General features: G+C 30.6%; 2 protein-coding genes and 1 long non-coding RNA gene across 4 annotated transcripts; 1 reads left to right on the plus strand and 2 right to left on the minus strand.

The window, feature by feature from the left end:
• Positions 1–3000: 3000 nt before the first annotated feature.
• Positions 3001–3976, plus strand: LOC121212156 (uncharacterized). The gene has a single exon (XM_041084442.1). It carries the CDS (start codon positions 3155–3157, stop codon positions 3824–3826), a length of 672 nt encoding a protein of 223 aa, XP_040940376.1. The 5' UTR covers positions 3001–3154; the 3' UTR covers positions 3827–3976.
• A 2486-nt stretch (positions 3977–6462) lies between these two features.
• LOC107886203 (actin-like) lies at positions 6463–8176 on the minus strand. Of its 2 annotated transcripts, none has more exons than XM_016810075.2 (5): positions 8086–8176; positions 7922–7991; positions 7443–7836; positions 6756–7369; positions 6463–6679 (listed from the first exon to the last, which is right to left on the minus strand). In XM_016810075.2, exons 2-5 carry the CDS (start codon positions 7979–7981, stop codon positions 6614–6616), a joined length of 1134 nt encoding a protein of 377 aa, XP_016665564.2. In that variant the 5' UTR covers positions 7982–7991; positions 8086–8176; the 3' UTR covers positions 6463–6613. The 2 variants fall into 2 exon arrangements, with proteins under 2 accessions (XP_016665564.2, XP_040940377.1); XM_041084443.1 differs by having other exon boundaries at positions 7922–7994; positions 8086–8150.
• A 2995-nt stretch (positions 8177–11171) lies between these two features.
• LOC121212157 (uncharacterized) lies at positions 11172–12258 on the minus strand. The gene is made up of 2 exons (XR_005907359.1): positions 11887–12258; positions 11172–11435 (listed from the first exon to the last, which is right to left on the minus strand). It is a non-coding gene; the product is annotated as an uncharacterized lncRNA (long non-coding RNA).
• Positions 12259–14381: the final 2123 nt, after the last annotated feature.

A 14381-nucleotide genomic window follows, 5' to 3' on the forward strand; every position in this document is an offset into this window, starting at 1 on the left:
TAGGCCTTGCACTTACGACTGGAACTCCAGACTACCCATTTCAAATATTTCAAAGGTGGATCCATTAAAAGACAAAAAGTCTTTGTATTCAGGATGGTGAAGGCCCTGTAAAAGACGTTGCATGTCCAGATAATGAACTTCTTTCTACTTCTGTGCTCTCTTACTTGCTAAACTAATTGTTGTTTAAAAGAACAATGGCAAGGAGAGGAATGTAAGGCGATGGCAATGGGAATCTCTTTGGAGGAGAGTAATGAACCTATGATGTGGGTATAGGAACAGATGGGGGAAAACAACCCAGTGCAAGATCAGGTATCCTCAAACATGAGGGGGGATCAAAATAGACTATTAAGGGGACCCCAAGGAAGCTCAAGGAGGCGGGGAAGAAGTGATGGTATCTCCCCGTGCTAGTTACAACCAGAGAGAAGTTCAAACGTATTGTCAAACCTAAGAAGCTGTCCAGTGGGATGCACGAGGCCATTTGAGACGATTCTAATATTGGTGCCGCCTATGTGGCCATCTCCAATACAACCCTCCGCATCATCGTCTCATGAGAACCAGATGCCTGGAGTAATGTGAGGGAGACTCAATGGTTTATCGAAATCGTCCGTTACCAATGAAGACCATGAAGTGTTATTATATCCTCATCAATTTTTATAAAAAAATATATCTCATATCTTAAATATATTGTTGACTTTTAATACTTTGCCTTGAGGTTTGGGCAATGTCGGTGGTTTTAATGCAAAAGTGACGTTCATATATGCGTCTACACATTAACTGAATTATTATTACTCAATGTCTAAAAAAACTGTTAATTGTGGAAAAAATGCTTGTGTGATATAAAATTTTTGAGTAAGAGATACAGATGATGTCTAATTAGTATTTTATATAATTCTTTCCCTTAACGACAAAGGGTAAAAATTTGAGGGTAAAATTTTGCTATTAGACCCTGTAATTTGCGTAAATTATAGATTTAATATATGTACTTTAATTTGGTCATTTTCAATCTGTGTACTTTTAGAATTTAAAAATTTTAGTCTTGACATAATACCAACTATTAAATTCAATAAGTTTTATTATTTTTAAAATTTACTTAACACTTTTTTGTTCAAGACTTTGTATTAATTAAAAAATTAATAAGATTATCAAACACATTTTAAAAAACAATTGAATATTGAAAATTTTCATTTCAATAAAATGAGAATTTTCATAATTTATCAAACACATCCTGTTATACGGTACGTCGATAATGGCAATAGAAATAATCACAAAGCAATAAGAAAGGAAAATAAAAACATGCCGATTTTATGTGAAAAACTCTCATCTCATTGGGAAAAACCATGTGTAGAAGAAGAGAAATTCATTAATGTTGAAACATAACAATACAAGAGGTTTGCGACTATGCGTAGTTTTTAAAGGGTTAAACAACCCGTCTAAAAGACGAAGTATAGTCCTATACGGATTTAAATTTGTCTCTTTATTTTATTTTTTTAACAAGTGAGTCGTACCGTGAACTTTATAAGCCAGATTAAACGGGATCCGAGTCACAGAATTCTAGCATAAGTTCTTAAATTAAAACATAAAAGTAAAAATAAAAATAAAAATAAAAGAGCCCTTGAATATTTTGATATATTGAAACAAGAAGAATGGATAGGCTTAAAAGAAAATTTATTTCATTTATGATACTTAACAAAAATATATTAAAAATTTACAAAAGAAATGATAAATATATATATATATATTTGAATTATATTAAAAGATAAAAAAACAAAATGGAGGGGACAAAGAAACCTGGCAGTGGGAGGATGGCCCCAATATCCAGGAGTATTGTATACAGTTGGTCTTCTCTGAACCTTTGAAAATTCTTTCCTATGAATGATTAAAGGCAAAGGTGCCTTTGGAAGGCAATCAACTTTAATGCCTTCACTTATGTTTATTGAGGTGAGCCACCCTTATCTTTCCATTCAACACTACCAATCAAGATGTAACCACTTGTTTTTCATTATACTGGTTAGAGTATGTTTAAATGCATATCATCTTTTAATTTAAAAGTTTAGAAGGTTATAAAAAATTATATTAAAAATAGTTAAATTTAGTCTTTAGTCTTTAGTCTTTAATATTTATATATTTTGTTAATTTAATTCTCTTTTTTTAGTTAAAATTGACTTTTTACCTTTTAAAAGAGGTTAAATTTGATCATCAACTTTACAAAATAGACTCCAATTATTATTTTTTTTAATGGAAATACTGACTAAAATATTAAAATTTAAACATTACAATCCACATGTATTTTGTACTATTTTTTTTATGAAGTTTTATCTATTTTTAAATTTTGAATTCTATTTAATTTTAAAATTATTTATTGACATAACATATAAGACAAATAATAAAATGTCAACATGAAATACTTGTGGGCTACCACACGGTTTGCTACGTCAACATCGTTAAAAATTAATGTTTTAATTAATATTTAACAATTTGATTCTTTTTGAAAGATTAATGACTAAATTTAATTTTAAGAAAGATTAAATTAATTAAAAATATAAATATTAAAGACTAAATTTGATATTTACATTATCCCAAGAAATCAAAAGGTTTAAGTCAATTTTGTTTTTCATTTTGGAATTTTAAAACAATTGTATATTAAGTCAATACAAGTGACAAATTTACATTACTTTAGTTAAATTTATTAAAAAAAGCCATAATAATAAAATAAAACAAAAACACATTGACCATATATTTAATGTTAATCCCATTGATAAATGATGAAATGATTGTAATGTCATAACCATGTAAAAGAAGGTCATGTGAACTGATAGAAGGGCATCAATGTTAAAGGTGCTCCCTGCATGAAAAGAAGTGGTAACCATCATGACTTAGTACACACCAATACCATAGGTGAGTACTCAATAACTCCAACCTACTCCACCTCTACAACCCACTGTCACATAACTTCATAGATTAACCTAAACTAAAATACATCATCTAATTTCATAAGAAATGATAAAAAAAATAAAAGATAGGAAAAGGGATAGTGAGAGAGAAGGCAACAAATAACTTGACACCACCAAAAAGCTTTAGATTGGTTTTGCTATCACACTCAACAACAAAAACACCTTTCCTTCCCCCCAAACCCCAAAACCTTATAGGAAGAAAAATGGAAGAGAAGGAAAAGAAGAAGAACAAGAAGCAAAAACATCAACACCCCAATGATCAAACAACTAAATCATCAGGACCAGCATCGGATTTTTCATTCAAGCCAAGCAATGAAGTAAAGGGTCTAAGATTTGGTGGACAGTTCATTGTAAAATCATTCACAATCAGGCGAGCAAGGCCACTAGAATTACCCAAACTACTTGATTTCCCACCGTTGTTGAACAAAAACAAGCAGCTTCCTTTCCCTACCACCACAGCTTTTTTACCTACAAATTTCACCATCTTAGCTCACCATGCTTGGCATACACTCACCTTAGGTCTCGGCACCAAGAAATCCAAAGTGGTTCTATTTGTTTTCGAATCGGAAGCCATGAAGTTGGGTGTAGATAGAGTTTGGCCATCAGAGATCCCACTTGGTGAAGTCAACAAGAAGCTGATAAGAGGGTTAAAAGGGTGTGAAATGGCGAGGTTTAAGTTCAGGAAAGGGTGTATTACGTTCTATGTTTATGCAGTTAGAGGGATTGGAACTATGGGATTTTCATGCGCTGACGATTTGAGGACTATTTTGCAATCAGTTGTGGCACTCAAAGATTTCTTGGATCATACTGCTGTGCTTGCTATGCCTAATCAGAGAAGCCTTAATTACTCCCCTCAACTTGCAATGGCTCATTAATCTTTCATTTTTCTTCTTTTGATCTTTGTTTAGTTTTATTTCTGGGGGGAGATTGGTTTATTTATTGGATGATTTTTGTTCATATTATTAATTTTATATATATATATATTTCAACAAATTTGTAGTATGAATAAATTTGCAAGTTCTTGTTCAACAGTTCATGGGCAGAAGTTGCTGACTGGCAGCAGTAACACCACATTTTTCTAAATTAAATCTGTTATTTTATAATATGCTTTTAAACATGCTCGAATTACATTATCCTAATTATTACAATAATAATAACGCATCAAAACTTGTTAATTTCACAACTCAATCCATCCAAAGTTTTCCTCATTTACTTGGGTGAATCTTGTGAAAAAATTAGCATATACATGTGGTAACATTTCAAGGATGTAAACTTGTCTGATATATATATACTTAAAGTATGATGATGCCGCATGAATCATGAATGTAAATTTGGTTATGATAATAATGATGGAAAATAGGTGAAATATTGTAACGTAATTTATTTCCTCGAGAGAAAAAAGAGAGAATTAGAATGGTTTGGATTCTTTTTGGATTGAAATGATGGAAACAGAGATGGGGACCCAAAGGCAGGGTTTTATTATGGTCTAAAAGTCAAAGAACAAGAAAATGCTTTCCTTCTCTTTTTCTGATTTGTTATTGTGGGATTAATCATGCCACCACTTTTGGTTTCCATTTTTAAATATTAAATTAAATTCGATGTTTAAGTTAATATTCTTTCTCTTGAAGTTGAAGTATATTTTAATGTTTACTTTTTTTTCGTTAATAAGATTTTGAAGTCACCCACGATACAAAGAAATTAAGGTATTTATTAATATTTTAAAAATTAAACTGATGGTCCAATCAATCAAATTATAAATACTCAATTTAAGAAATAATAAAAAATTTATAAAATTTATAAATCAATTCAAAGCTTACTGGAGTATTAAAATGTTTTGGTCTTTCATAGCTACAAAAGGACTAGGCCCATCAATGTTGAGTAAGTAGACTGGATCCATTAAGCTGAGGTATAACAACTATAATTTAGTTCACGACTCGTGCACTTTTTGTATGAGATAAATCTTAAAATTATATATAAGTTTTAATTTAATATATAATTTAAAAAATAAATTTTGATTTTATATAATTATATATATTTATTTTACTGTCTTTGTTCGAGGTACAATAATATTATTTTCAAAGTTTAAATCGATGTCTCTCTTAAAAAATGTAATGTGCCTTATCATTACGTTCAATAGTTATTAGTAATAAATTTATCTTTCATTTTATGTCATTTAGAAAGTATCAAAAAGAGAAGAATGTACTCTTGAGCATGCCAAGTACATAGGTGAAATTGCTTCGGTTATGGTTTTGTAAAGATTGTGAATTTATGTCTTCCACGGGATTGATGCTGCTTGGACAGAAAAATGATGGTTTCTGCTTTAGAGGGTGATACAAATGATGAGAACAAAATCCTTAGAAAACAACATTGTTTTTAGAATAAGAGGTTGGATATTGATTAATTTGTGAATCGGTAAGATCGGTTAAATAAATTTTTTTATTTTTAATAATATATTTAATTGAACCAAATAAATTAATTGAACCAAAAATTGATAGTGTGATCAATTTTTAGAATTGGTACAATTTTAAAAACCTTGCAAAACAATAATCTAACAAGCATGTATCCCTTGGTGTCCTACAACTCTAACCACTAGTGCTCTCAATAAAAAGTAAAAATTGTATAATTGTATAATAATTTTGTGAAAATTGAGATTAAAAATTATTAAAAGAATTAAATTTTTTAAGAAAAATAAATTCTATAATTTAATAGAATGTGCTTCTAGATAGGGGCTAGTAGGGCCTGACCCCCTAAAATTTTAAAAAAATTAAATTAATAAAAATAAAATTACATTTTAGCCACCTAAAAATGATAAAAAATTAATTTAATTAAATAAAAATTATAAAGATATGAAATTGTATTTTTACTATAGTAAAAATTATAATTTAACTTTGACCCTCTTAAATAAATTTTCTAACTTCGTCATTATTTCTAGATAATCTTACATTCCATCAACCCTAAATCTTAAATTCCAGCCAAATAAACTTAAATAATCTCCATCTTCCATTTCTTTAATCCTATTACGAGGGTATTACTAGTTGAACAAAAAAACAAAAATTTGGGGTTATTTTCTTTCAATCAAAATCTAAACTGTAAGCATATTCAAATTTCAAACGAATAACAAAATGGGGCAAGCAGTTGAAGCTTTTAAATGAAGAGAAAAAGACATTTCAGTTCTTGAAATCCATCCATTCTCAACCTATTAAGGATTCAAATTCAATCACAGCCACCAATCCCGGCTAAAAATTGTATGGAAATAGCACTTTCAATATCATTACATTTTATAATTTCGCAGGTCATTTTGTATTCACATCATTGTCATTTGAATTTAAAGTTTTAATCTTTTAAGTAAAATAATTTTGAATTCTACTCTGAGTTGATATTTTAATCACTTTAAATTCAAATCATTTAAGGTTATTTGATCGAGCTATTCAAGTTTGGTTCTTAATAAATTTAGAATGCAAAATAGTAATGGCAGTAATGGATGAAGATGGGATTCCACAGAAACCAGATATAGATGGTAAAAAAACCAACTTCTCATTAAAAAGAATTGAAAGAATTGGTCCACACACGATGAAACATTTCTCTTTCTCTGATGCTTTATCGTTTTATCCGACAAGAGAATAAACATATGTTGATAGAACAAAGCTCATGTCGAAAACCATTTAGAAGCATTTCCTGTGGACAATTGATGGACCCGATTCATCGTACTCTGCCTTGGAGATCCACATCTGCGACCGAATAGGTTAATGTAAGACATCGATCGAACGAAATGTGAGCATGTAATGTAAAAGTAAATTAACTTACTTGTTGGAATGTGCTAAGGGAAGCCAAGATCGAGCCGCCAATCCAGACACTATACTTCCTCTCAGGTGGAGCAACAACCTTAATCTTCATGCTGCTAGGAGCTAAAGCCGAGATCTCCTTGGTCATTCTATCAGCGATACCGGGGAACATAGTTGTACCACCACTGAGTACAATGTTACCGTACAAGTCTTTCCTAATATCGACGTCGCATTTCATTATCGAGTTGTAAGTTGTCTCGTGGATGCCTGCAGCTTCCATACCGATCATCGATGGTTGGAAAAGCACTTCAGGGCATCTAAAACGCTCGGCCCCGATGGTAATAATCTGACCGTCTGGTAACTCGTAAGTCTTCTCTACCGATGAGTTTGTTTTAGAGGTCTCTAATTCCTGCTCGAAATCCAGAGCAATGTATGATAGCTTTTCCTTCACGTCCCTAACGATTTCCCGCTCGGCTGTGGTTGTGAATGAATATCCACGTTCGGTCAAAATTTTCATAAGGTTATCGGTGAGGTCACGGCCAGCCAAGTCGATACGAAGAATAGCATGCGGGAGGGCGTAACCTTCGTATATAGGGACCGTGTGGCTAACACCGTCTCCGGAATCCAACACAATACCTACAGAACAAGATGTAATTATGAGAACCATACTAAAATTATTAAAATCATTAGCCACTCAATGGTTACTTACCGGTGGTACGACCACTGGCATAAAGAGAGAGCACGGCCTGAATGGCGACATACATAGCAGGTGCGTTGAAGGTCTCAAACATAATTTGGGTCATCTTCTCACGATTTGCTTTAGGGTTAAGAGGGGCTTCGGTAAGTAAAATGGGGTGTTCTTCCGGGGCAACACGAAGCTCGTTATAAAAAGTATGATGCCAAATCTTTTCCATATCATCCCAGTTGTTAACAATACCATGTTCAATAGGGTATTTCAATGTCAAAATACCTCTTTTTGATTGAGCTTCATCACCAACATATGCATCTTTTTGGCCCATACCAACCATTACACCGGTGTGCCGAGGCCGACCGACGATGCTAGGAAACACAGCTCGTGGTGCATCATCCCCAGCAAATCCAGCCTAAACATAAACATTTCATAAGCCTTTAATCTTAATATTACATAACAATAATAATAAAAAAAGAGAGGCAATTTTAATCATTTACCTTAACCATTCCTGTTCCATTGTCGCAAACAAGGGGTTGGATATCCTCGCCCTCTGCCATCTTCTACAACCTGCTATACATTAACAAATGACAATCCAGTGATGCATAGATCCTATTAAGAAAACAACCCAGAAAAGAAAACAGAAAAATGAAGGGTAAAGGACCTTGAGAAAACGAGGAAGTGGTTGATGGCAGAGAAAAGCGAGGATTAAAGTGAGAAGCAGACGACGAGGGAAGAGAGGAGAGGAAGGGGAGTTTATAAAGGGCATGAGAGTGAATGTGAGCCGTTGGATTAATTTGTTTTTATTCATATATTTTTTGGGGAAAAAAAAAGATTGGCTTCCATTCTTAACGGATTTTCAAGTTATTTTTTACTTTTTATTTTGCCATTTGGTATTTGTTTAATGCCTCTCATTTTCTAAGGTTTGATTTTGTTTTTTTTCCTACTATTTATTAATTATAATTTTCAAAATTATAAATATATCTATTTTAAATTTAAATAATATAATTATATTTAATTTTAAAAACAAAATAATTTAAATTTTTTTAAATATAAATATTATAATAATAGATTGTGGTTTCTAATTTAATTTTGAATTATTAAAAGGTGAATATAGATTATTAATTAAATTTAAATATCGGTATAACATTAATTATATTTTAAATATGTATTTAGATTTTAATAGTGTATTTAATTTATAAAAAAAATTATAAACTTAAGAAGATTTTTTTTAAATGATTTTAAATTTTACAATAACTTATTATATAAAATTGTAAATTAAATTATTGAATATAAGTAAATTAAAAAGATTTATTATAAAAAATATAACTTACAATACACCATTAAAAATTATATAAAAAGGCGAAGTGGTTTAATGAATTCGATTTTGTTTACATTTTTTTACTCATTCAATAAACAACATAAAATCATAAATATATTTTTAAACATCAATTGTATGATAAAAGTCATACCGTCATCACGAGTAAGTCTAAAAAAAGAACTAATAAGTTAATTTAAATGAGGTGTGTATACTTTTTCTTTCGAGAATTATAAGAGGAGGGCAAAGTTTTAACAGTAAAATGATTAGCGCGACTTAAACTTAAATCACACTTAAGACTATAAACACCCTAACTATCAGGCTAACACATAAAGTTGAAGTATCTATAATTTTAAAAAGTGTTGTAGATTTCATAAATTTGTCACCTTAATCACGATAAAAGGAAATATGCCAACAAGATATCATGCGATAAAAGGTTTAGGTGCTAAATTAAATATTGAAGCCAAAATTAAGCACTTAACTGAAATAAAAAGAAAACTTAAATATCAAATTGAAAAAACTCATGTGCCAAAGTGAACATTAAACCTAAACATAGATATCAAATTAGAACAAAAAAATAAATTTAAGTACCAAATTGAACATTAAAATTAAATTCAGATACCAAATAATATATTAAATATAGCATGTTGAATTCAATTCCAAGAATAAATAAATAAGAAATAGTTACCACCTAAATTGGTTATTGAAAATTATGAATAAGAATAATTCATGATAGATATTGTATTGATTAAAAATGTAAATGGAGAGCAAAATTGAAAAGTGTTTGATGTTTAACATTTCATAAATTTGACTGTTGAGTTATAGATTGGACAAGTTTCACCATCATGATTTTGTATTAAAATTTGAATTTGAAATGTCTAAGTTAAATTTTGGAATAAGTGTTTGAGTTAATTTGTTGGGTTTGATTTTGAACTATCATTACTTTAGCTGCTAACCAACCTTCCAACTTAAAAATAACTAGTTGGATTGGACCTAGTCTAAGGCTTGATGTTTTTTTCTTTCCCTAGACTCTTCTTTTTGGTTTGGTCTTTACCATTTTGTAAGCTTAAATCACTACTTATTTGATATTAAAAATTTAAAAATATCTTTACATTGATAAAATGTATTTTGAGGAGTCGATTTTTTTAGGAGAAAATGTTGCTTGACGGTCTCTTAACAACCAAATGTATTGTTCCTCGGTGATGGTTTTGTCTCCTATGCTCTACCAAGAGCCAACATGTCCTGAGCGGTTGCTTAGTGGACCTACTTCTCATTGTTAGGAGCATCTTAGTTGGTGGAGTTGTAGAGCTCAAAAGAGATGTGTCAATATAGGCGTGTAATAATTATGAAGCTCACTTGTGCGTGTATGACCCACTTACCTACAACCATGGCACCACTTGGGCAAACCTATTGCTACAAGTGACCTATATGCCTCACATTCATGGTTTGAGTCCTAACATGCCTAGTTGAGCTTCATAATAATTAGATGCCTTATACTAACACTATAATAATCCAATTTTCAGTAGTGTTAAAAAAGATAATTTTGGAACTCCATTTTCGTAAACTAAATCCATAAATATCAAATATGAATATTCACGGAGTTGGTATAATAAAATTAAAGTTTAGTCCTTCAATTTTGTCTATCAATTGCTTAATTAGGGTACAAGGACTAATTGTAAAAGTCTTATCACTATAGATTTTTAAATAGCTAAAGGTTCCAAATGGTAAATAAACCATTTTATTTCATCCAATAGTGGAGAATGATGTTAACATCCACGAATTTTAGTTAATTATGATTAAGGTTAAGTAATTAAGATTCAATTAATTAATTTTGATTAATTAATATTTAAACTAAGTATATAAAGGTAACTTAGTGCATTTGTCATCTTTATTTTTCTTCTTCTTCTTTTTCTTCTTTTTCTTCTTCTTCATTGAAGTAACATATAACCTAAAGGGAAAAAAAATCATTTTTGAGCTCGAAGCTTTCGGTCCTTAATTGGCAACCTTTTCCAAGTACTTTTCTTGTAATTTGTATGTTTTTAAGGTTATGAAAGCTTGATTTAGCTAGCCCATGTACCAATTTGTAAAACTGTTAAAGTTTTTAGAAGTTGTCATTGGTGATTTCTGAAGAAATTGGTGTTAAGTTGATAGATTTTAAGCTTAGATGTGAAAAAGGACTAAATTGTAATGTGTAAATTGTTAGTTTTGCACATAAGGACTAAAGTGAATAAATTGTGAAATTTATATGAAATTTAAATAATAATAGATAGTGGAGGGTCTGAAATAAATGTAATTGAAGTCGGTTTTTAAATCGAGGCTTAAAATTGAAAGTTATAACTATTTCGATTTTAGGGACTAAATTGAATAAAATGTATGTAAGAACCAATTTTGGCCCGGGCCCTTACAAACACAAAACAAAAAAAGAGAGAGAATAAATTATAATAAAAATATTATAACAGTCCAAATATTACAACCCATTTACAACAAATATTAACAGTTCATTGGCCCAAAATAACCCTAGCCCAATATTACACAACAAAGCAGGCCCAAATGGCCTGAAAGTTTGGCAATCACAGAAACCCTAGGTCACCCTCTTGCGCCGCAACAGCTCCACAGCAGCCTTTAGCCTCTAAGCGCCGTACAACCACCAGCAGCCTCCGTACACGCCAGCTACCTTCGCCACGTTGCCTCCGTACCTGCAAAAGAAGACAAGCAAAGGACAAACACAACAGCAAATACAAAAAAATATATAGAAAAAATTGTATTTTTTATTTTATTTTGATTTTCCTTTTCGGCTATAAAGCCAAGAGATTTCATCATCTGTAAACGTTACGCATATTGAATACCAAAAAAAGTAATCAAAAATCAAAAAGGTTATCAAAAAGGTGAATTCAAAATCTGTTTACTGCCCTTTTTCCGTTTCTATCGATTTGTTTGCAATTTTAGCATGAAAAAAAAGAAAAAAGGGATGCTTGAATCGACGCCGATGAGAGCCCAAATATCTCAAAAGTATGGAAATGTGGGCGAGGGTCGAACAGTGTTGGGTTTTTGTTACTCTTCTAATTTTGCTTCGTTTTTTTTAAAGGATAGTATAGGATTTGAAGTTTTTTTTAAAAAAAGAAAGAAAGAGGGAAAGAGCAAACTTACCAGATTTCCATGGTCGTGGCATCCGTTGGCAAGATCTGGCTACTGTTCGCGCATCGTCGGCCACCAAATAGAATGGTGATCCGGTGGCTACATGCTAAATGAAGCCCTAATAGAGTGGGTTAATAGCTTTGTTTCTTTAATTAAGAGATTGGATGTGTTTTAAGAAAAAATGGATGAGAATGAAGGTCTAACAGCAAAATTAAAAACGACGCCGTCCCAAAGGGGGAAGGATCCGCGTTTTGACCTGATCGGTAGGCTGGATCCGCGTTCTTTTGTTTGAAAGGGTTAATTGCGCGCCAGGTCCGCCCCCTTTGCGCGGTCGTTCAATCTCATGTTGTTTGTTTTATTTCTTTTTTAAAATTTAACCCTGTAATTAGTGCTTATTTGCGATTGGGTCCACGCCTCAATGAGGTGTTTTGGGATCTGGAATAATTCCAGCTTTAGTCCTTGTGAATTTGAGCATATTGCACGCTGGTCCCTATTTTGGGTTTCTTTTATTTTTGAATTATCCCTCTTATTTTAATTCAGTTTTAATTTACTTTTTCTATTTGTGTAGCTTACCATTTTTAAAATACTTTTAATATTCTTGCATGTGTTGATCCATTTTAATAATCTTGTTTGCTTTTATTTGTGCAATGAGTTTGAAGTTTTTTTATTTATTATATTATTTTAACATTTTGCACAATATTTCTTTAAGTATTCTATATATATTTGTACGTGTATTATTCTCATCGAGTTTTCAATTTGTAATGCCAATTATTTTGAAGTTCTCAATATTTTTTGCATATGTGTTGAGCCATTTTGATAACTTTATTTTGTTTTATAAAATCATTGTTTTCAAATTCTTTTTACATTAAATTACTTTAACATTTTTATGATATTTTGTTTGAATGTTTTGTATATATTGATACATATATTTGATCCTAGATACATATTTAACTCCATGCTATTGTTACATATAATTGCTTTTAAAATTTACATATATATATAGATATAGATATATGTGTTTTTTTAATCTATTATGTATAATTTATTTCCTAAGATTATATTTTTAGTATATGTGTATTTTTTTTACTATTTTTTGAATTTTATGTATTACTTAAAATTTCCTTTATTGTGTGTATATTGCTTTTTTTTAATAAATATTTGTATTTTGCATATTATTTGGATCCAAATGTATTCGCTCTATAACATCTATTTTAATAACTATATACATACCTAGTTTTTTACGCGAATTATTTCAAATTCATCAATCCATATATTATATATATTATATGTTCATTAGCCCACCATTATTTTAAAATTGACTCATACCACATTGACTACTAATTTCCATCTTGTTTCGTGCATTTTATGGTAATGACTTTTATATTATACTATATACATTGTCGTTGCATATTATTTATTCATTGTTTTGTATTATGATATCAATTATCCTCCATACATGCTTGAAAATTAGGTTATGTTTTTTAGATTAATTATATTTAATTGTTTATTTTGTTTGTTGATTAAATAAGGTTATGTTATCTTCATTTACCAAGTGTTGTATTTTATGCATGCATATCATCCTGTGATTATTATTTTTTCTCTTGGTCTACAAATGTTGCATTATAATTTTCAACTTTTTTTTTTAAAACTAAGTATTCCATTTTATTTTAAGTAAAATTAATGCGTTGTAAGCTGGTTTTATAATTATTCGTCTGAAAATTCCTTAAAACGAAGGCAATGTTTGATGTTTGGAAATTCGAGGAATCGTGCCCTATCGTGCTGGGTTTCAATTTCCCGTTTGTTCAAAATAATCGAATATTCCTTTAGAATTTCACTCGTGTTTTTCAAATTCTAAAACGAGGCAATGTTCAACGTTTGGAAACTCGAGGAATCGTGCCCTATCGTGCTGGGTTTCGATTTCCGGTTTGTTCAAAATAATTGAATATTCCTTTAGAATTTCACTCGTATTTTATAAATTCTAAAGCAATGCAATGTTCAATGTTTGGAAATTCGAGGAATCGTGCCCTACCGTGCTGGGTTTCGGTTTTTTGTTGGACTAAATAATCGGGCATCCTTTTGTAATTTTCAACATATAAACCTTTGGAAGTCAAAAATTTATCATGTTTTTGAGGGTATAAAGGATCGTGTCCTATTGTGCTGGATGTGATGCTATACACCTTCGAAACAAGAGAATTTTGACGACCAATTTAAGCCATTCAAATGTTTTTTTTAAAGGAACCATATTTCAAAAATAGCTTTAAATCTTAGACATAAGGACAATACTTAATCAATTCGGTACCAACTTTGGGCGTAGTGAGGGTGCTAACCCATTTTCTCGAATTTCGTAGGCCAAAATTGATTTAAATGGAATAAAATATTTTATTAAGGTGATCCCATCACACCAAAACAAAAGATTGGTGGTGACTCCACGTTTGGTTTTCAAAATTCGATCCCCGTTTTTCATTTTTTAAAATAAAAATAAAAATGGTTTCGACAATGTAAAACAT

The sequence above is a fragment of the Gossypium hirsutum genome, chromosome A13 (genome assembly GCF_007990345.1).
Source record: "Gossypium hirsutum isolate 1008001.06 chromosome A13, Gossypium_hirsutum_v2.1, whole genome shotgun sequence".
Classification (NCBI taxonomy): domain Eukaryota; kingdom Viridiplantae; phylum Streptophyta; class Magnoliopsida; order Malvales; family Malvaceae; genus Gossypium; species Gossypium hirsutum.